The sequence below is a fragment of the Dermacentor silvarum genome, chromosome 2 (genome assembly GCF_013339745.2).
Source record: "Dermacentor silvarum isolate Dsil-2018 chromosome 2, BIME_Dsil_1.4, whole genome shotgun sequence".
NCBI lineage: Eukaryota > Metazoa > Arthropoda > Arachnida > Ixodida > Ixodidae > Dermacentor > Dermacentor silvarum.
In genome coordinates, this window is record NC_051155.1 from 642,004 (window position 1) to 665,259 (window position 23,256).

Below are 23,256 nucleotides of genomic sequence, written 5' to 3' on the forward strand. Positions count from 1 at the left end.
TGTTCGAACGATGTCTCACGACTCTCACCGATCGCACATAGTGCGCTGGTCCAATAACACTTCGAAGATGGTCTTCCATGTCTTTAAAGACAACAGGTGAACGTACAGTTTACGTCCTGGTCTTCATTTGTGCTAATTAGTGTAGTCATGAAAATGTCGCCTATGACATCCACTTCAGTGCATTTTCTGAGCGTGTATCATTAACACGTCATTAAAACGAGGCCAGTGATCTGTTGAGTTGTAATAGAACTTCATTTCTTTTTTTTTCTTTTTGTCCTGGCGTATGATGGCATGATCGCCAGTATAGCGCGTGCACTCAAGAGGAAAAAAAAAAAAAAACCAAAGGTACGTGCGGAAGTTTTGTGGATCTTTCGTATGATTTTTGTATATTACTTCAAGAAATGATTTCTACATTCATTTTGCATGGCGTTACAGCTTACTCATTATAGTGAACGTACGTATGTGAATAAATGAATAAAGTTGAAACACAATGTACAATCATTTTGTGTTTTTATTTTGACAAAAGTTGATTTTAAAGTACCACAAAAACAGACAAGCTTCTGTAATGACGATGAAGTTACATATTTTTTTTTTCTGAAAAAGGTACGTCGCATTTTGCCTGTCACAGTATTATAAACATTTTATCCCCAATATCAGAAAAGAAAGTTTCATTTCATTACAACTAAAAATTCACGCTTTTAATATATGTAAAAATATTCTCTATACATAGCGAAAATACCAATAACACGTACGGTTATTAAATTATGCATATATCGTTTTTTCAAAGCCAGATAATTATATAATATGCATAACACAGGTTACACGTTTAAGTGAACTGGTGAGCCGTTCAAATGAACCGGTTCATTTCAGTGAGCTGAGCCGTTCCGAGCCGCTCACTGAAGTGAGCCGTTTTGCCCATCGTTTTGCCGAGTGTGACAGGGGCCCGCGAATACACGTAGAATTGCCGCGCGACTGGTCGCTCGAGGCACTTTGCATTTATTCGTGGGCTTCTTTCACGCTCGGAAAAACGCTTTTATGTAGCAAGTATTGAGCAACAGAAAGCTGTATCGGGAATTTTTCATGCTGCTCTACAATTTTCTCATTGACACTTTGACAATTAGCACAGTACTTCTCGAGTTAGATAACTCATTACAATTAGCTAATTAAATCTGGAAACAATACGCACTAGGCTTGCTTCGCGTAACGCCGTACTTCTTTTTTTTTTTTTTAAATCGTGCTGCGTGATAGCTGGGACACCCTGTATATAATAGCTCTCTTTCATGGCGTACGCACACAGATTATATTGCAGCAAAGGGCGTTCGAGTGGTGGGGTTATTACGTATGCTGAGAAACAGTTGATCCGGGATGTGCAGGGCCGCCTTGTTGTCAATCTACCGTATGTACGTACGACCTGTCTTGGAATTCGGTTCTGTGTTATACTCTGGGGCGCCTGCCTATAAGCTTCGCCCTCTTGTTTTTTTATAGAAAAGCAGGCATTAAGACTTTGTTTAGGGCTACCTAAATTTGTAGCAAATTCTATTTTATATCTAGAAGCAAGAATTCCTTCTCTTATAATTCGATTTCGCGTACTTGCCGTACAAACATTATAAGGGCGTACGAATCACCAATAAGACGTTGCCAAAAAGTGTTCATTTCTAAGCCTAGTATGTTTTTCGATGTACATTGGCCTCGATTTCGTACACCTCAAGTTATTTTTGTTCAAAGTATTCTTGATCCGTTGAAAGTTAGAACCAGAGAGGTAAAGCCCATTTGCGCGCGAAGGGAAAAATTCTCTTCACATACAGTTTGACGATATTTTTCCAAGCAATGCAAAACACCTGCCTTACGAAATGTTAAGTGCCACTCTACAAGATTATTTAATGCAATCACACACTTTACGAAAACATGCAAAATCATTTATCTGTTCTAGAACATTGCCTACTTTCAATTCGTCTAGCTCTCAACGTGATGGTATCATCTTGTCTACACATATGACAAATCGGTGAGGGCGCCAGACCAGCTCTGTGTCAACAGAAATATAAAGTCCATGATATTTAAAATCTGAATGCAAAATTTTAAGCCTGCTTTTCTTTTACAGAAATATAATTTTAATTGCTTTATTTTTATGGTTATGGTAAAATATTCATAATTACAAAATGACGCAGGCTTTAATCTCCATCTTCCCATTCTACCTTACCAGTATAAAAGTTTGCACTTTACTGGACATTTAATTTCTACCTACCCGGTTGTTGGCCACTCTCCTGGAGTGGGTACGTGCCAATATATCCCACGGATCTACATCTACATCTGCAGTTATCAATAATCAGATGTCGTAGTAACAGACTCTCGGTCGGTATGTGTGTCGCTTTCCTCGGCAACGAATACAACTACCTCAAATGTGTTTCAAAATTTAGTCCCTACAACGTCACAAAAAATTAATTTGCTCTGGGTTCCTGGACACTGCGGTTTATACATAAACGAAATGGCAGATTTATTAGCCAAAACATCTTTAAATGGACATGTGCTTCATATTTTACCGGATACAGCTTACGTCACTGCATCGAGATTCAGAACGTTTTGCCTACGAAATGACTTAAGCAAATTATCGCTGATCCCATCTACAGACTTTCAGCATCTCGATTTTGGCTGGAATAATCAGCGGTGTCCTTCTCGGCAGTTAGAAGTTACAATGTCCAAATTACGCTGTTGCATCCCGGAATTGAATTTCTATTTACATAGAGCTGGTCTGACGATGTCCCCTCTGTGCCAAAATTGTAAGGAAATTGAAAGAATAGACCACTACTTTTTATGTTGCCGACGTTACTTAAACCAGAGAAAGATATTACTCGAAGCTCCACTCTGCAAAATTGGATTAAGATTAAATACACCAGTATTATTATCATTTGGGGCCTCCACCCTCGGTTACTATCACAGAGACGTTTGTTTCGCAGTGTTTGAATTTTTAACTGAAACAAGACGATTACCCTGTTAATTATTGTAACTTTATTCTACCTATCAGATCAGTATTCATTTCGTTGAAATTTGTTTCTCCAAATTCGTTAGTAACATTGTATTTTTTCTGACCTTGATAGTAACCTCATTCCCCGCCCCCCCTCCCCCCCCCTTCAGTTAGTCTGACAGCTCGTTGTCACACTATTCTAGTTATAACAAATTTTCTCTGTTTTTGTTTTTGCCTTCTTTTACTTTGCGTTTCTCATCGTCAAAAATATTTTTTTAGCTACCTACTGCCGCCCGATTCTTGGCCTATCCCCCTCAGTGGGTGTTAGCCATGATAAAGGATCATCATCATCATTATCATTGTTGTATAAGGCATCGCTGCCGACTGCAGCGCCATTAGATGGCGCGTGCTTGGAGCCGGCCTGAAAAGAAAGAAGAAGATAGAATAAACAGTCAGGGACTGAGTAATGGCTGTAATGTCTCCTTCCAGTATCCTGCACGATACAACATATTTGGCGACGAGGATTTAACAGCCCTTGTGCTACCGGCTTGCCCCTCATCTGTGCCTTCGATTGCTGCCTATCATCCTATACGATGAGTATTTCGGGACTACAACCGCCACCCCCTTTCCTATCCTCACCTGGACACCCGGTCATTCCATGGGAGCAATGGATTCAAGCGTTCAAGAACTACATGGTGGCGTCGGGCGCCTCCGACCTACCTGCCATGCGTCGGATGGCGATTCTGCTCAACTGCTTGGGCTTGGAAGGTCAACGTATCTTCCAGACTCTGACGTCGGAGGACGACCCGCGCCTTTTGGCTTCGAGCGCCGCTGGAGAGACGTTGACGGCTCCTGGCCCTGATGAGTTCGACCGCGCCATTGTGATCCTTGCAGACCACTACAAGAGCTCTGTCAACGTCACTGCAGCGCGTCACCGTTTCCGTCGACGTGCACAAGCCCCAGGTGAGACGGCCGTCGATTACGTCACCGTGCTACGAGGTCTCGTTGGAGCATGCAATTTCGGTGACTTGGCGGACGATATGATACGCGACCAGCTCATAGAAAAAACTACCAGTGAATATTTGCGCGAACGTCTTCTTCTGGAAGAGTCTCTTACGCTTTCTCGGGCTCTTACCATTGCGAGACAGCATGATCAAGCGACAAGAGAAGCTAAAGAACTTGCACGACACGAAGCACAAGTGCATCACGTTAATGACGAAAACACTTCAGAGATCAAAGAGAAGCACTGTGGCACGTGCACATGCTATAAGAAGCAAACTGAAAGTCGTCGAGCCTTGCAAGAGCAAGAGTGTTATCGTTGTGGTTCTTTAGACCATCTTGCGAATAGCCCTCTCTGCAAAGCTAGGACACATAAGTGTCGTAAATGTGGAAAGATTGGCCATCTGGAAAAGGTCTGCAAGTCTCTCCGAAAGTCTGCGAAAAAAGTTCAGCATGTCGCGGAAGACGACAAAGATACAGCTGACCCAGACGATCACTTAAGTGTTTGTCACATCTGGAGCCGTAAGAAGGGAATTTATGCCGTGTTGGAAATTGAAGGAGTTTCCGTATCGTTCCTGATTGACACCGGATCATCGGTTTCAATCCTAGGCGAAGAACTTTACCAACGTCATTTTGCTACTGCATTTCCTCTGACATCAACATCCGTCCAGCTCCTCGATTATTCTAAGTCAGCAATTCCAATCAAAGGATGTTTCATTGCTCCAGCCACATTTCACGGCCGATGCACTTCTGTTCTTCTGTACGTTGTGCCTGGAGGAACAACCATACTTGGTTTAGATGGTATCGCAGCTCTGGATATGAAGATTCAAGGATCGCCGCTCAGGTGTCTGCTAATGACACAAGAAACTCCTGTGCTACCTCCTGAATTACGTTCCGAGTTCGAGCACTTGTTTGAAAAACAGCTAGGAACTGTCAAGGGTTTCACTCACAAGGTCAGAGTTCGAGCGTCTGTTCAACCAGTGGCCAGCAAGCTGAGACGACTACCACTCGTCATTCGTGAGCAAGTCTCGGCAGAAGTACAAAAATTAGAAGCTCAGGACATCATTGAGCGCGTCGACTCTTCAGAGTGGGTCTCACCAATTGTTGTAGCCAGAAAAAAGGATGGCTCGATTCGCATGTGCGTAGATCTACGAGAGCCAAACAAAGCTATAGTGGTGGACAGTTTTACCCTGCCACAAACTGAGGAACTTTTGAACAGCTTGGCTGGAGCACAGCGATTCTCCAAGCTAGATTTAGCTTCGGCATATCACCAATTGCCACTAAGTCCAGGAAGTCGTGATCTTACGACGTTTATAACACACGACGGCCTATTCCGCTTCAAGAGGGTTTGCTTCGGACTGGCATCGGCACCGTCAGCGTTTCAGAAGATGATGCATATGATCCTCAAAGGATGCAAATGCGTGTTATTTTACATTGACGACATAATCGTGTACGGACGCACCCGAGAGGATCACTTGGTCAATTTGCGCGCGGTTTTGAAACGGCTCTCTGATGCTGGTCTCAGGCTCAATCATAAATGCGTTTTTGACGTCGCAGAGTTGACTTTCCTTGGCCATGTTGTCAGCGCCAAAGGGTTATTCCCACTGACGTCATCTATCGAGGCGATAACCAAGGCACCATCACCTACAAATATCAATGAACTTCGTTCGCTGCTGGGACTTGCAGGCTTCTACTCCAAGTTCATCCCGCATTTTTCTGATGTTGTGGAGCCAATGCGTGCTTTGCTTCGAGGAAATGCGCCTTTCGCTTGGACTGCAGCAGCACAAAGCGGCTTGGAGCAGCTGAAAACTCTGATAACGTCTTGCGAAGTTCTTCACCTTTTTGATCCTCAGTTACCTGTGTACGTTACAACTGATGCCTCAGGATATGGATTAGGTGCTGTACTGCAGCAGGCTAACGGAACATCACTGCAAACTGTCGCGTTCGCCTCTCGTACTCTGCAACCACATGAACGGAAGTACTCGGTCGGTGAACGCGAGGCCCTTGCCTGCGTCTGGGCCTGCGAGCACTGGCACGTTTACCTGTGGGGCCGACCTTTCATTTTGCGGACAGACCACGCTGCTTTGGTTACGCTCCTTTCAACGAAAGGCACAGGTCACCGTCCGTTAAGGATTGCGCGCTGGTCATCACGGTTGCTGTGCTACAACTACACCATGGAGTACAAGAAGGGTAGCGAAAACGTCGTGGCTGCCTATGCCTGCCGGTTTTGCTTCGCCCAGCCATGGCGACTCCACTCTATCCCTTCTTTCGCTCCCACTTACCCCTCCCCGTTGGCGCTGAGCCGTGCTCCCTCAAGGGCTGCAGAAGATAGCGCCAACCTTTCCCTTTCCCTCAAGAACCACTTATCGACGCACTCTCCCGGCTGCCCCTAGAGAATTTCATCCGCGATGCACCCGAAGAAGAATTTATATGTCTTCTGTCCCCAGTAGTTACCATGCAAGAGCTTCAAGAAGCATGTGCCGCCGATCAGGTTATCTCTCAAGTGAAGCAGTTTATCACTACTTCTTGGCCTGACAAGAAATCCCTGTCAAAAGATCTGCTACCGTACTTTCACGTGCGATCTGAACTCTCTGTTGTTAGCGACGTTCTGTGCCGGGGTGACAGGATTGTCGTGCCTACAACTTTGACACGCCGTGTTATGGATCTGGCACATGAGTCACACCCAGGAATTAGTCGCACCAAAGCTCGTCTTAGAGAGTCATATTGGTGGCCATGCATGGATAATCACATTGAAGAACTTGTGCGCACATGTGTAACTTGCCAGTCATGCGACAAATCCGCGCGTACATCTGCAGCTCCAATGCAGCCCGTCACTCTTCCCGAGAAAGCTTGGGAAAAAGTCGCTATCGACATTGTGGGACCTTTCACGCAAGCTTCAGCCGACTGCCGTTTTGCCATCACAGTTATTGACTATTACAGCAAGTGGCCAGAGGTGGCTTTCGTACGAGATGCGACAACATATACAGTGAAGAAATTTCTACTTGAACTTTTCGCAAGAGAAGGATATCCACGCGGTAGCGTATCCGATCATGGACCACAATTTTCTTCAGCGAATTTTGAAGAATTTCTCACAGAGCGCGGAATCACGCATTATAACTCTTCTGTGTATTACCCGCAAGCTAATGGTTTGGTTGAAAGATTTAACAGGGTATTAAAGTCATACATTCAATTGGCCCTGTTAGAACGCCGTGTTATGAGAACAGCAATGCTTGATTACCTGCAAACATATCGCTGTACGCCTCATGCGACTACTGGTGTTGCACCCGCTGTTCTTCTTCATGGACGACAACCTCGAACCAGACTCGACATTGTGGGATTGCCTGACAAATGTTTCAGCACGGACCCTTCAAAGGCACTGCAGGAGTTGCGAGAGCGCATCAGGAACAAGCAAATCAAGTCGAAGCGTTACACCGATGAAAAGCGCGGTGCCAAGGAACCCAACTTCGTCGTTGGTGACTACGTCCGGGTTAAATTACCTGCAGTTCATGGGAAGCTATCTCCACAGTTTTCTGCGCCCAAGAAAATTATTGAGAAGCGTGGACCCGCCTCTTACCTGTTAGAAGATGGCCGTGTCTGGAATGCTTCCAAGTTAGCGGCCGTTCACCGCGAAGCTATCAGCAAAATGAAGTTCGGTACCTCTGCTGTCATGAACTGGTCACCGGCATCCGATAATTCCGCTACTGTAGCTGTAAATCACCCTTCACAACCTGGCACGTCAAGCGCGGATAACTATGAGAATGCACGCTTTAACCATGAACCACCTGCTGCAGAGCGCACGCAACAAGCTTCATTTAATCTGCCGGGATGCGAAGCCCGCGTGAGAAGAAGCGCCCGTAACAAGAAGACGCCGAAGAAGCTGCAGGACTACATTAGGCAATAATGGACAAACAACCGTTTTCTTTTTTTTTTCTTCGTGTTTTGTATTTTTTTTTTTCCAAGAGGGGATATGTTGTATAAGGCATCGCTGCCGACTGCAGCGCCATTAGATGGCGCGTGCTTGGAGCCGGCCTGAAAAGAAAGAAGAAGATAGAATAAACAGTCAGGGACTGAGTAATGGCTGTAATGTCTCCTTCCAGTATCCTGCACGATACAACAATCATCTCTTGTAAATATACATTTTCAGTAGTCTCCATTGCATAATCCTTCGTTCGCGTAACATTTTATGGAGCGTGCCGTTCCCCGTCTTCGTCACGGAGCTCCGCAGCGGCCGCACCGTCCAGCTTTCCACCATGGCTCCCGGTGACGACACCTCGTCTGCTTCTACTCCTGCGACTCCAACAACAACGTACGTCCTGGTTGCTACTCCCCGCGATCCTGGCATATTCTCCGGTCAAGATAATGTCGACGTTGAGGACTGGCTCAGCTTGTATGAGCGTGTTAGCCGAAATAACCGCTGAGACCCTACCATAATGCTAGAGAATGTCCTCTTCTATTTGGGCGGAACACTTCGTGTGTGGTTCCGGACACACGAGGACGATATCTCTAGCTGGGATGCTTTCAAGGAGTAGCTCCGCGACCTCTTTGGAAATGCGAACGGTCGGTAGCTGGCTGCGAGAAAAGAGCTTGCTACCCGAGTACAGTCTTCCAGTGAATCGTATGTCTCGCACATACAAGACGTCCTCGCTCTTTGCCGGAAAGTCGACGAGAACATGGTCGAGGTTGACAAAGTAGGCCACGTTCTCAAAGGGATCGCGGACGACGCGTTGAACTTGTTGATCTTCAACAATGTGTCCACCATCGACGTCATTGTCAAGGAATGCCGCCGCTTTGAGCTCGCCAAAAGCCGCCGCGTCACTCCACAATTCTCCCGTCTCCCTAACACGGCTGCGACGTCGTCGTGCGTCCACCTTACCGCTTCACCCCTCCCTCCCCTAAATGAGAACGTCACACGTATTGTTCGCTGCGAGCTCGAGGCTGCAAGTCCTGCCCCGTTCCATCCACGCCCACTTGACTCCACCATTGACCAACCAGCCCCAGCGATCTCCCTCATTCAGGCAGTTGTGCGGCAAGAATTTGCCAACCTCGGTTTTCCTGCTGCCTGCTCCGTCTTCCTACTTGACGCCAGACCCGTGCCGACAGCTGCGCCTCGCAACGATCTGTATTCCCCTCCCAGATACCGCAACCCTGCAGAGTGGAGAACTCCGGACGACAAACCAATCTGCTTCTGATGCCTCCGAATTGGCCACGTCGCTCACCACTGCCGCAAGACCTGGACGTCCCCGCGTATTCGAGCTACTTTCCCCCATCTCCTCGCTCATATGCCGACACTTGCCACTACTCTCCTCGCCGTATCCCTGCTATCTCTGACGTATCCGTCGATGACAGTGGTCCCGCTCGCTCGCCCTCACCACAGCGCCGTCGGTCTCCGTCGCCCCAGCCACGCCGCTATTCGTCGCCGACCAATTATGGCCCCTCCCGGACAGAAAACTAGACCATGCAGCTCCTGGGGGTGGTGCTGCATTATCTCCATCGTGTCGAAATCCTCATTTGACGCTTCCAACGAACCAGACCTTACTTGATGTTCACTTCGACGGTGTTAATAGACGACGGTGTTTGACGGCGTTAATAGATACTGGAGCCCAGGTGTCTATAATGAGTTCTAACCTTTGTCGTCGACTGAAGAAGGTTCTCACGCCTGCTACTACACGAGCCGCACGCGTCACCGATGGCAGCACTGTTGCCGTCACTGGAATGTGTACTTCCCGTATAAGTATCGCCGACCGCCACGTTCCAGTTCTTTTTACACTGCTGACAAATTCTCCCCATGACCTAATCCTTGGACTAGACTTTCTTACGGCGCATTCAGCTATGATCGGCTGTTATGATAGTACTATTTGCCTAGAACTTCCTCTACTCGCGCATATTCGTGCCGAACTGCCGAACAACTATCGTATACGACCGCTTTCGTCCGCCTGCCGCCTAAAGCCTTGACGTTCGTCGGTATGCTACCATCTTTCCCTGCGCCCGATGGTGATTATGTCGCCACACCTGTTCTTGATGACCTTTTGATGAGCAATATCACTGTGCCTCACTCTGTCGTAACCGTCACCGATAACCGGACATGCCTCCCCGTCGTCAATTTTGGCCTGACAAAGCAAGTTCTACCCCAAGGCATATCGGTTGTAACGCTGCGTGCTATAGGAGATGACCACATCACGGCGTTTTCCGCAGACGTCTGCTCCGATTCTTCATGTCCACAGGATGCTCTTTGCCCTGACGCAACATTTAGTCCCATGATTGCTGCGGACCTATTGCCTGAACAAGCAGCAGCTCTGTGTCGCCTTTTCGTTTCCTACCACGACATATTCGACCTCAACAATCGACAATTGGGCCAGACTTCAATTGTTAGGCATCACACAAATACTGGTGATGCGAGTCCTATTCATCGCCGGCCATATCGAGTTTCTGCTTCAGAGCGTAAGGTTATTCAAGATGAAGTGAACAAGATGCTTGCCAAAGGCTTTGTTGAACCCTCGTCGAGCCCTTGGGCGTCGCCTGTTGTGCTTGTTAAAAAGAAAGATGGCACGTGGCGCTTCTGCGTAGATTATCGTCGTCTAAACCAAATTACCAGAAAAGACGTGTACCCCTTGCCTCGCATTGACGACGCCCTCGATTATCTCCACGGTGCCAACTACTTTTCATCAATAGACCTTCGGTTTGGTTATTGGCAAATTTCTGTGGATGAAAAGGACCAAGAGATGACCGCGTTCGTCACCCCTGATGATCTATATTAACTCATAGTTATGCCATTTGGTCTATCCAACGCCCCAGCCACGTTCGAACGTATGATGGACTCTTTGCTTCAAGGGTTCAAATGGTCAACATGCCTCTGCTACCTAGACGACGTTCTCGTATTTTCACCTACATTTGAGACACACCTTGAGCGCTTATCAGCGGTTCTTAAAGTCTTCCGCGCGGCTAGGCTCCAACTAAATTCCTCAAAGTGTCACTTCGGTCGTCGGCAAATTACAGTGCCTGGCCACATTGTCGACGCTTCCAGTATTCAGCCAGATCCGGAGAAAATTCGTGCTGCCACGTTTTTTCCTGTACCTCAGTCTGTCAAAGACTTCCGAAGTTTTGTAGGACTCGGCTCCTACTTCCGACGGCTCGTTAAAGACTTCGCAGTGATTGCCCGACCACTTGCTGATTTTCGGTAAGGACGTGCCGTTTACGTGGGGTCCCGCTCAAACTTCCGCGTTTGCCCACCTGACCAACATTCTCACCACGCCACCTATACTAGCCCACTTTGACCCATACTCTCCTACAAAGGTCCGTATCGATGCCAGTGGTCCCGGTATCGGAGCCGTCTTAGCCCAACGCCAACGGTGACGCGTGATCGTGTTATCGCCTCCGCTAGCTGCCTCCTCACAGCAGCGGAGCGCAACTATTCGATTACAGATCGTGAATGCCTGGCTCTCATCTGGGTGGCTTCCAAATTCCGCCCGTACTTGTATGGCACGCACTTCTCTGTAATCACGGACCACCACGCGCTCTGCTGGCTTTCCTCACTCAAGGATCCTACCGGCCGGCTTGGTCGCTGGGCTCTGCGGCTGCAAGAATATTCCTATGCAGTAGTATACAAGTCGGGCCGCCTACATCAGGACGCAGACTGTGTCACGCTATCCAGTGGAAGAACCACCCGCTGACCCTGACACCGATGCCGACGCTTGCGTTTTCTCCGTTTCTCCGCTGTTACACGTCGCCGACGAGCAACGTCGTGATGCCACCTTACGCACCATCATTGATCGCTTGGAATCTTCGCCCTCTGTTTTGTCCCTGCACTTGTTTGTTCTCGGGGACGGTGCGTTATACCGCCACAACGTACGTCCCGACGGTCCTACCCTACTCCTCGTCACTCCTAAGCACCTCCGTTCAGCTGTTCTCCAAGAACTTCATGACTTACCAACGTCAGGTCACCTCGGAGTCTCGCGCACCTACGGCAGGATTCGCCGACGCTTCTTTTGGCCAGGCCTTGCCCGCTCCCTCCGGAAATACGTTGCGGTGTGGGAGAGATGCCAGCGCCGCAAAACACCATCGACGCTCCCTGCCGGGTACCTTCAACCGCTCGACATTCCTTCGGAGCCATTCTTTAGCGTTGGCTTGGACTTACTTGGCCCTTTACCTGTATCAACGTCTGGCAACAAGCGGGTCGGTGTCGCGACAGATTACGCCACGCGCTACGCCATCACCAGAGTGCTTCCAACAAGCTGCGCCACAGATGTCGCCGATTTTCTTTTACGCCACTTGATTCTACAGCATGCAGCTCCGCACCGACTGCTCACTGACCGTGGTCGGACATTCCTTTCTAAAGTCATCGCCGACATCCTGCAGTCCTGCTCAACCCGGCACAAGCTGACTACGTCTTATCGTCCACAGACTAATGGTCTCACGGAGCGTCTGAATCGAATCCTGACACACATTCTTGCACAGTATGTCTCGTCCGACCATACTGATTGAAACCTTGCCCTACCCTATGTCACATTTATATAGTTACAATTCTTCGCGTCAACACACTGCCGGTTGTTCCCCGTTCTTTCTGTTGTTCGGCCGAGAACACACATTGCCACTGGACACATCCGTTCCATCCGCCGCAACAGAGACCACCGATTATGCACTTCACGCAATCACCACGGCAGTCCAAGCACCCGCGGGCGCCCCGACGAAGAAGACGAACTGCTCCTAGTTCTCGAGCTGTCCGCTGAACTGGCCAGCGCTGCACTTATCTATTGTAAATATGCATTGTAAATAGTCTCCAGTGCATAATACTTCGTTCACGCAACAATATTAAACTCCACAATTTGAGTTTATTATAAGCGGTATATATTAACTACTATGTCTTTACATCGTGTGCGCTATCTCATTAGACAAGACTTTACAACATTAAAGAAATTTCTGATAATTACAAAGCCTTTTCACGGCAATCACGTGGCGACGCGCCCATTACTTGCCTCGGCTCGCGCCGTTGCCTCCATGCTTACATTGGATGTACTATCGACCAAAAAAGTTTACGGATCATGAATTCTCAGAAAACGCTAAATATCCGAGCAGCCTTTAGATGTAACCAGTAAAACCATACATCACAATGTTGTTCGCATATACCAGTTGAGACTGGAAATGGCAATACCAGGCTGCATTTTGAGGCTGCGGAGATACTCAGCTTTTTGTCAGATTCCTTCAGACATAGTCATGCACAAGACATAGTCATGCTCATGACTATGACTTCTACCACCATCCTTTAGTGTTTCCTTCACCTGGTACCCACTTCAGAACCCATTTCAGTGGTTTTTGAGTGTAAATGTTTTTGCGCTGGGTCATTGTCATTTTAGTCGACTGTTTTATGACCTACATGACAGGCAGGTCATGACATTCATGTCATGACCTATCATTCATGTTCGTCATACACTGTTGTCATAGTATGCCAATTTTGGCACTTGCCAAGTTAACGATACGACCATGAGAGCACAAAGACGTAGGCGGCTAGATAGATAGATAGATAGATAGATAGATAGATAGATAGATAGATAGATACATACTGTCAAAGTGGCAAATGTTTGCCAAGAAATTCACATTAATATACATAGATACAAACATATCTACAGCCCCCCAGAAATTGTGTGACGTACCCAAAGAATGCTCACGCATTAAAGTTACGGCAGAACTGATCTCACGATGGCTGTCGATGCAATACGATCAACCTTCGAGTAATGCAGTGAGAAACCGTACTTCTGAAGTCATGTTTACATCTGAAATTGACCCGGTTTGCTAAACTGGTTAACCTCCCTGCTTTTCCTTCTCCACTCTTTCCTTCCTGGAACTCCAAGTGCTTCGGCTATATGCGACATACTCCGGTGTAATCCCACTTTGCTATGGTAGTCGCTTGTCAAGGTTGCTCATGAGCATGGCGGCACGACGATGACTGTATTTTGCCGACACTGTGACGACAATGGAATGACGATTCCACAATGACGATGGTATAAAGACTACAACAGTGTGACGGCGGTGACACGAGGAAAACGGAAAAAACGCAAGTGCATGAAGACGGTGGCGTGACGACGACCATATGAAGACAACCGAATGACGAAGCTGGAATGGAATGACAACGATGGAACGACCACGACGACACTACAACGACGCTATGACAACGGGCGTCGATGGGGTGACGATGATGGAATGACGACAGTAGAATGATAAAGCTGAAATGATGACGATGCAATCACCGTGACGTATTTAGCAAAGAACGCTTATCGCATTAATATATAATTGCAACTGTTGCGTCCACGTGTGACGAGAGAGCAGGAGAGGCATATTTTCTTCACACCTTGGCTGGTCGAACCAGCCAAGGTTACTGAGCCAATTTTACCTCTATTTTCCAGGCTGAATTAATGACCATCATTCTAGCCCTGCGCAAGTTGCCATCAAATGCGTCGAGATCCGTTATTTTAGCAAATTCACTATGTGTGTGCTCCGCGCTTACGGGCAAAGAGACGCGAAAATGTTGCGGAGACTCGATTATTTAGTCCCTCCACATTTATCGGTAACTAACTTAATTTCAGCACCAGGTCGCCGTGGAATAAATTTAAATGGAATGAGAGACTCTCTTGCCAAAGTTTCTCTGGATGTCCCGGTAGTTGCCCTTTTGCCGGTGACGGCCTACGTCACTTCAGCAAGATACAGAAAACCCTGCTTTAATCAAACGGCTACAAAACAAACCATACTATCGAATGCGGACTTCCATAATCGGCAGTTTCCCTGCACTTCTCAATGCTGTCCATCACGTCAATATGACGTGGAATTCGTCACGTCAATATGACGTGGAATTTACTGCGATGCCGCATTTTACAGTTAAATATTTATTTGCACAAAGCTGGTCTGACGTATTCCCCTCTCTGTCACTTGTGTAATAAATCGGAGACCATCGATAATTTCTTATTGTTCTGTCGTCGATTTTCGCTGCAATTAAAGATATTTCTCGAGGCTCTGTTTCACGAACTCTAAGTTTCACGAACCACTAACTTCCCAAGTTACCCTTTCTCTCAGATCCTCGGCTCTAGGCTTCAGCTACAGGGATGTTTGCCTTGCCATATATGGATATGCAATATCAATGGCAGCACAAGAAGGGTGGTCTTCTCCTCATTTCTTATTTCTTGAATATTTCTCATGCAAAATCTGAGTTTGATTTCGTTCACTTTTTATGAATTCTGCAGGATTCCTCTCCAATTTCTATTAACCCCTTTATTGGCCTTTATTTCTCCATATAATCTTCATCATCATCATCATCATCATCAGCCTATATTTTATGTCCACTGCAGGACGAAGGCCTCTCCCTGCGATCTCCAATTATCTTACCTTACGATCTCCATATAATCTTACTTTACTTTAATTGTACTGCCCGCTCCTTGTCCAGCAAGCCCACGGCACTGCCAAAAAGCTCTGCCTGCCGGTCCAGACGTGGGAGCAGCCCACTTTGTGAGGCAACTCACAACTTGCAGGACCCAATAAATGTTTTCCTTCTTTCCTTCCGTGGCCAATGCCCCGTGGTGGGTATCTGCCACAATAAGGAAATCATAATCATCATCAGATGAGACACGTGCAAATGCAGCTCGCATATTCGAGCGCCGGCGTGGCTCGCAGCGCGTTCGGTGCGATATACGTATGGCTGACGGCGACCAAAGAAACACCGAAAACGTCACAACAGGTACGGTTAAGTCAACGGCAAGACCACCAGTTTTAAGACGCAACGCGCAGACCCAACGCGGTGGTTGGGCAGCAGCCGTATGGAGTCTTGCGATTACCACCACAGCGTTGCTGCTGGTGTCGATCGTGATCACTGCTTTCGTTTCTACCACCGTGCTCGGCAGCCGGGCTCTTTCGCAACCTGGTGCTCAAGCAGCGGCGTCTGTGGTGGTGTCCACTCGCCCAAACAGGAGCAGCGTCTTGAACGCGATGCCCAACCGGAGTGCAGTCGGAGCCTGCTACTCAGCGGCGTGCGTGGAGCAAGCGCGTCTGCTGCTTCGCCAGATAAATTCCAGCCGCGACCCCTGCGACGACTTCTACGCGTACGTGTGCGAGGATTGGGCGCTGACGCGGCCGCTGCCTCCAGGATCCGAGCGGCTCTCCATGGACACTATTCTGGTGGACGGCTACGCCGAGCTGCTCGCCGTGGAGCTGCGCGAGAACGCCACGAAATTCCCCGCGCTGCGCTTCCTGATGGACAACTGCCTGCACCCTCAGCCGAACCTCTTCCCCACGCTATGCGCCATGTTCTTAGACGCGATCCGGCTCAAGCCGTGGATGGCCCGAGCGTCGTCGAGACACCGGAGACCAACGGCGACTGAAGTATCTCGCAAGCTTGCCGTCGCCTTCCGCGTATTGGGAGTTGACGCGCTCTTCAAGCCCTTCGTTTTCAAGGGCGGCTTAAGCGCCAAGCGCTTCGTCGGGCTTGCAGAACCATCCACAGTGCTGATGTCGGGCCCGCTGGATAAGAAGGAGTACGAGATGGTCCGAAGGGCTCTCGCGCCCCTCTTGGCCTTCTTTCAGAACGTTACGGACACAGATCTGCTGCAATTCGAGGAGCGCCTTGCTCTGATGCTGAGTCAACCTCAGATCGACGCAGAAGCGCTCGCCAACGGCAGCACTGTCAAAGTTCGCGACCTTCCTATCTTGCCGAACCTCGAGTGGACGAGCTTCCTGCAGAGCGTCTTCGACAAAGGTCTGCGACCCATCACTGACAAGACGTACGTAAAGTTGAGCTCGCCCGACTACATCGTGCGTCTGACGCGCAGCGACTTACTGCAGTTTACGAGCGAGCTGCTGGGATATCTCGTGTTCCGTGTCATGATGGTGCTGTCACCGCTGCTCGATGACCATGACGCGCGCGACCAGCTGGCCTCGGTGAGCTACGCGCGGCACCCGGAGTTCCCTCAGGTACTGCCGCAGGCCCACTACTGCCTGCTCCTGCTCGACCGCTTCGAGCCGAACCTGCCTCTCCACCTGTCGCGCCACTTTGCCGCGTCTATTCTTGGCGGCGAAAGCGTCGTGGCTGACATGATGTCGACACTTCGTGCGGTGCTCTTGGGAACGGTGCAAGCGTGGCTGAGTCTGACGAGCAACGAGTTGAGGGCGCATCTACGGGACAAACTGAACGCCGTCTCGTGGGAGCCTCTCAGCCCACCGGATCTGAAGACGGGCACCGTGAGGACCGCGTACGTGGACGCCATCTATCCGAGAAACTCGCAAATGCCCGCGGCGCAGCTCTTTTACAACTGGATCCGAAAGTCCCACGAGAAGAAGCTGATGTCGCGCATGAACCGTCCGCGCGGAGGAGAGGACGCCGCAAGCTACCCGGGCTGGACGGGTGGCTTTCTGAGCGCCGAGAGTCGCCTGGCACCGCCTTACGATCGGCTCGAGATACCGCTGCCCGTGTTCGACCTGTTCCTCAACGCGGACCCCGCGCTGCGGCCCTTGCAACTGGCGCGGGCTGGGCCCAAGGTGTACCGATCGCTGCTCCGAGCCGTCTACCACTGGGCCTACAACTTCGAACACAGCTTCGCGGAGGACAAGGAAACCGGCGGCCGGAGCGCGACGGATCGTTTCGACGCACTTCGGCTCTGCCTCGAGCGCCAGTACGCGGCGGTGGCGTGGTCCGATCGAAGGATGCAGCTGGATGCGTCACGCACTTCGTGGTCCGACCTGTGGGACTACCTTGCGGTCAGACCGGCGTTGGACGCGTTTGTGCAGTTTGCTCGGCTCGTGGCGCCCGACTACCGCTTGGCGCTGCTCGAGCACTGGGATGCTGGTCAACTCTTCTTTGTCTACTACGCGGCCAACCACTGCGAGAACAGTAATCAGCGCTTTCTGCGCAGGATGGCCGCTCAGGGTCCGCACAGTACCGCCTGGTTCCGCGTCAACGGGCCTCTAAGAAACGTGCCCGAGTTTGCACTGGCCTTCGACTGCAGGCCCGGTTCGTTCATGAACCCAGTCGACAAGTGTGTCTTGCATCAGTGAGCTCCGCGAGAATGAATGAAACACGGGTCTTGAAGGCATGGCAATTAGACCAACGCTGGGTTCGTTCAGTTCATACTTGCGGTTGTTTATTTCTCTGGCGTTCCCTATAACGAACTGTTGCCATCCGACATTACATATATGTGGCATGTCATTTTGTATTTTTTTTTTGCACCTGTAACGAAGTAATGAAGTAGCGCTCGTCTGTCGTCTCATTTCTTCTGTCTTTGTGTATATCTGCGCTGCAATTAAAGAAGTAAAAATGCACACACACACATGCATGGTACGCGATGCGGCAATGTGTGACACTCTCTTAGCTGTCTCGCTCCACTAATATATAATTAAAATTTAAGAACATAAAATATCTGCTAGACGCTCGAGAGAGAGAGAGAGATAAAACTTTATTGTGTCCATGATGGGGTCTGGGGGCGGTGGGGGTTGGGAGACTAACCCACAGGCCTCCCCTTCCTCAGACGGCGGCCAGCCCTTGCTTTCTGGCGGCGTCTTCGGCCATCCGGACGGCCCACAGCTGCTCTTCTGGGTCCAAGCTGAGCAGCCAAGTCTCCCACTGCTCGGCCGTAGCTATGCGTGTAGTGTTAGTGCGGTGGGTGTTGGTGGGTGTAGCTTTCGGGCATGCCCAGATGATGTGATCGAGGTCAGCGTGGGCCTCGCAGGCTTTGCAGAGTGGGGAGTATGCATCCGGGTAAATTCGGTGGTATAGCACGGGGTTTGGGAAAGTTAGCGTCTGAAGTAGTCGCCAAGTGGTGGATTGTGATTTATTCAGTGTTTTGTGGGCTGGTGGGTAGCGTAATCGCTCTCTGCAGTAGTGGAGGAGGATTTCTCTGAATGTGACCATGCGGTCGCGCGCGTGACCACGGTGCAGAGCTAAGGGCTCGTCAGGATCGGAAGACGCAGGAGGCGGATGATGCGCCTGGTGTGCGAGAGCTCGGGCGGCATCGTGGGCGGCTTCGTTTCCAGCCACACCCGAATGACCAGGGGCCCAGATGATCTGTACGCGGCGTTGCCTTAAGGCGGGTGTGCCGGAGAGAATTTTCTGTGCTTGGGGTTCTATGAGTCCTCTTGTGTAGTTGCGAATGGCCGTTTCTGAATCGCTGATGATGTAGTGTGCATTGGTAGAGGCATAGGCCAAGGCGATGGCCGTTTCCTCTCCCTCTCCCTCTTCGGGTTGAGTGGTGAGTATTGATGCGGCCGCGGCGAGGCGGTGCTGCGATCCCGCGACTACGGCGACCGCCATGGCGTTCTGGTGGGGGTATTCCGCGGTGTCCACGTATAGGCTACATCTGCGGCTTTCGTAGATGTTTAGCTCTGTCTGCACGTCGCTCCTGATTGTGTTCTGGGAGTGTTCTTGGTTCGCTCCTTCTTGTTCCAGTCGTAGGCGTTTCCTTCGTCGTTGGAGTAGGAGGTGTGGTGTCTGGAAGCGGCGATGACAGGCCTTATCGCCAGTCGTGTGGTCCTTGCCGCAGAGCGCGCAGCAAGGGTGACAGGTATGATCAGCCGGCGGATTTACTGTGTCACAGCTCTTGCATTTCTTCTGGGTCGGAGTGGGGCATACATCAGCCCTGTGGCCTACGGTGCCGCAGATGTCGCAGACCTCAATGCTCTTCTTATGTAGATAGCATTTGTATTCTGCTCCGCGATAGTAGACATAGTACGGTACTTGCTTTCCGTCGAATACGATGAGCACTGAATTCGTGTTGCCCATGCGTCGGGCCTGCAGAATCGTAGGGTTCTTCTTGTAAACGAGGCAACATAACATCCCTTCATATGACACAGAGCTAGACGTTCGAAGTTATGCGATAGTCACATAAAATTCGCATGTACAGTCACTTTGGTATTGCCCTGTCGGCCAGGGTTTATAAATGTTATTTTCCTCTAAATAAATTTCAGTTGGGAGCCAGCGCCAGTGTCGTGTTCATTTCTGCCTTGGTCCTTGTGCGTTTTGCGCTGTTATTTTCCTAAACATGGACTGCTATATATTTTCGCAATAAGCTCTGCCTTTATTTTGGCGAGATGTGTCACTATGCTGCTTTTTCTCACATCGCTGTGCTCATTATGCGTCGTCGCCTAACAGAACCATGACAAATTATTTTTCAGTAAAACATTAAGGCGCTATACTTTGTGGGAACGCTGACGTGAATAGTGGATAGGAGCCAACCGTGGACAAAGAAGAGGACGGACGCGCGAGCAGTGGTGCGAGAAACGCGCGAGCTGCGGCTGGGCGCCCTTGGGCGCGGCCGGCCGAGACTGGAGCTGTGGCCGGGGATCGCGGGACCGAGGCGTTTTCCCACAACTTATACAAGACGGAAATTATATACTATACTACAAGCAGGAAACATTCATAAACCGAACGCAGGGGCTTATTATTTAGTCTAAATGTCTGCAACAACGATGTTATCAGTGTTCAAAGGTCGTACATTGTGCCTTGCTATTGCTTTTCACATATTAAAAATGATAAATTCTGTAGTTTTACGTACAAATACTACGATCTTATTATTGGATGTTGTGAAGGACTTCGAAATAGTTTAAACTAGCTGGGGTTCTTTACAGTGCACCCAAATCTAAGTACACGAGCGCTTTTGCCTTTTGCCCCCTTTGAAGTTCGGCAACCGCGGCCGTGATCGAAACCGCGACCTCGAGCTTGCTTTGATTGCGATAGCAATTATATGGACACTCCAGGCGCACATTTACCGTCGGCGTCCACGTCGCCGTGATGTTCCTTGTAAAGTCCAAAGAGCGATAACAGTCGCCACGTGCGTTATGCTGCATGTGCGAGTGAACGCGTGTGAGGGGAGCCGACGATCCCGGCTCAATCTGGCGCGGGCAAGAGAGGAAAGATCACAGGAAACGCGCTGTCTTCCGTCGCTCGAAAGGACGGTAGGAGATGGGAGTGAGGGAGAGGGGGGGGGGCGTTTTTTTTTCGGCAGCAACTGTGTATTTCACGACCGCGCGCAAGGGGAACCGACGACCGCGGCTCAATCTCGCACGCGCAGGGAGAAAAATCAAAGCCCCTTTATTAAACAAAGATGGCTGAACGCGAAGCTTTCTCCCATGCAAAGTGCATCAAAGTCAAACTCTATAGCCAACGACCACGCAACGAACCCCAGAAATGCTCAGCGACCCGATGCGATGCATGTGTGATTTGATTGCTTGTTTAGGATTGTATTTTTTGAACGTTGAAGTTGAATGAAGACACATTTCGTTAAGTTGCATAGCCTTTATTTTAGATCATGTCGTTGATTACACGCACACACCAACACCACCTAGATAGCACAAGACCTACACACTCCGATCCATGACGTCATGCTACCAGGCCCGACTGCCATAGAATCTAATGGGGATGCTCCCGCGTAAGCAACAGTGATTTTGACATCACCGCTTTCGTCACGCCATCATTGGCAATGGAATTTTCGGGGCAGGCAGCATGACGTCATAGACAGGAGTGTGTAGGCCTGTGCTATATAGATGGTGTTGCACACACACACTTTCACGGACGACTCTACACTCGCACAGTATTGCCTTGTGGTCGCTGTGGTAGACGGTCAGAGGCTCTGCTGTTGCCGATACACGGGATCGGCCTTACGGGTACGATCGCGCTCACGCTTACGTTCGCATACGGCCGCCTCTTCTGCCGTGCGCTGCACTCGCGGCCTACCCATAGTGACGGCCGGGAATGCATTGCGCTACGCGCGTAATGCAATGCAGATATATCCAGTTCGTCTGGATCGCGTGGCCTTGCAGTTTCCATTGTTCTTATCGGTGCAACTGCGAATGTAAACTGTAGTGTTCTATGATACGTATGTCGTGCGCCGTTATTCTATTGTGTGCTCAGATGTGCAGCCGTTGTTCTATTGTGTGCGCAGATGCGCGGATAGTTCCATTGTGTAAGTTGGCTTTACTAGCCGCGTTTACATGAATGCGACAGTAGCGCATCGCATTTCCAAGCGCATTTGGGAAAGGCGATGCGACGCCGTTTACATGTAGCGCATTAACTGTCGCGAGAACGTAGCTCCACATGGTGTCGTATGAGGTAAGTGCAGCCCACTTCCGGCGTAACTGGTTTCCGGTAGTGGGCCGAGTGCGTAAAGGAAACGCGAGTTGGCACTCGTGTTGCGAAATCCGAGTGGCCGCGAAGGTTCCATGGATGGTGCCGAGCCAAGTGCCGAGAGGAGAATATATCGAGAGAGAACAGAAAAACGGTTTTATGTAGAAATGTACATATTTTACAAGGTGGGCTCCATGATATTGGAGCCGTCTACATGCTAACATCTTTGCATGTTCTAGCGTTTACATCTCCGAGCGTCTCAAAACACTCAAGTCGCGCTTTTTATCCCTTTCGTTTCCATCTTTCACTCGACGAGGGAATACACTTTGGTTCTTCTTAGCCAATGACCATCTTCGACCAGTTCGTCATATCCCGCTCATGATGTGCCATCGTTTCCTGCCGGGCTCCGCCTCCAATCTTGCTGATCGCCCCCGCACACAGGCAACGGTTGACACCTTAGGAACCAAACGTTGATGTAGTTTCCACGGGAATGCTTGACGCTGGCCCCTTGCAAGAATTAGTCGCCTCTCCGCGGCGGTCAGTTCGCGGAAGTCACCATTTCCAGGGAGAGCGGTGGCTGTTGTCTCAGAAGGGGCTCCAGGTTGGCGCGTCACAGTCGGCGCCGGGCCTCGTTGAAGCTCGGGCGGGCGCTGATGCTTCACGAAACACACCAAGAGCGACGTTGTCGTTTTAGCTACGCACGAGGCCGATGACCCATTGCAGTCTGGGGACTGATTCCACATCCATCAGTCCCAGGTGACTGACGTCGTGACACTTCCCGGCCGCGAGAAACGACAAGCGTGAAGAGCACTTGATATTGTCACGAGCAATGGCAAAGACAAAGACGTTGTAGTGGGGCTGGGTCAGAGGCTCTCTTGTCGGACTGAAAACCTGCTGGAACCTGTGCGCTCTGTGCAGTCTTGACTAGGCAAGCGCTAGCCGTTCACGGTTAATTAAATACTCCCCGTAACATCTTTTTGGTGGAGGTTGCGGGCTCTATTCCACCCGGCCCTGGATCTTCGGAGCGGACGCCACGTTTCTCCCGCCTCCATGGCCGAAGACAGTACGCAATCATCGCAGCCCGCGCCTGCGGCGCCGCCGACCGTGGTCCTTTCGCAGCCCCTCGACCCCGGCACGTTTTGCGGCACGGACAACAAAGACGTCGACGATTGGCTCCTCTTGTACGAGCGCGTCAGCAAGCACCACAGGTGGG

General features: G+C 49.8%; 1 protein-coding gene across 1 annotated transcript; it reads left to right on the plus strand.

Moving 5' to 3' along the window:
- The first annotated feature begins 3,651 nt into the window (after positions 1-3,651).
- LOC119443203 (neprilysin-2) lies at positions 3,652-17,983 on the plus strand. The gene is made up of 2 exons (XM_037708367.2): positions 3,652-3,922; positions 15,780-17,983. The coding sequence occupies exons 1-2, from the start codon at positions 3,652-3,654 to the stop codon at positions 17,981-17,983; spliced, it is 2,475 nt and encodes an 824-aa protein (XP_037564295.1).
- Positions 17,984-23,256: the final 5,273 nt, after the last annotated feature.

Coding starts and splice junctions, on each gene's coding strand:
- LOC119443203 (XM_037708367.2), top strand. CDS start 3,652: ATGGTGGCGTCGGGCGCCTCCGACCTACCTGCCATGCGTCGGATGGCG. Junction 3,923..15,779: donor TCGACGTGCACAAGCCCCAG/GTGAGACGGCCG, acceptor TTACCACCACAG/CGTTGCTGCTGGTGTCGATC.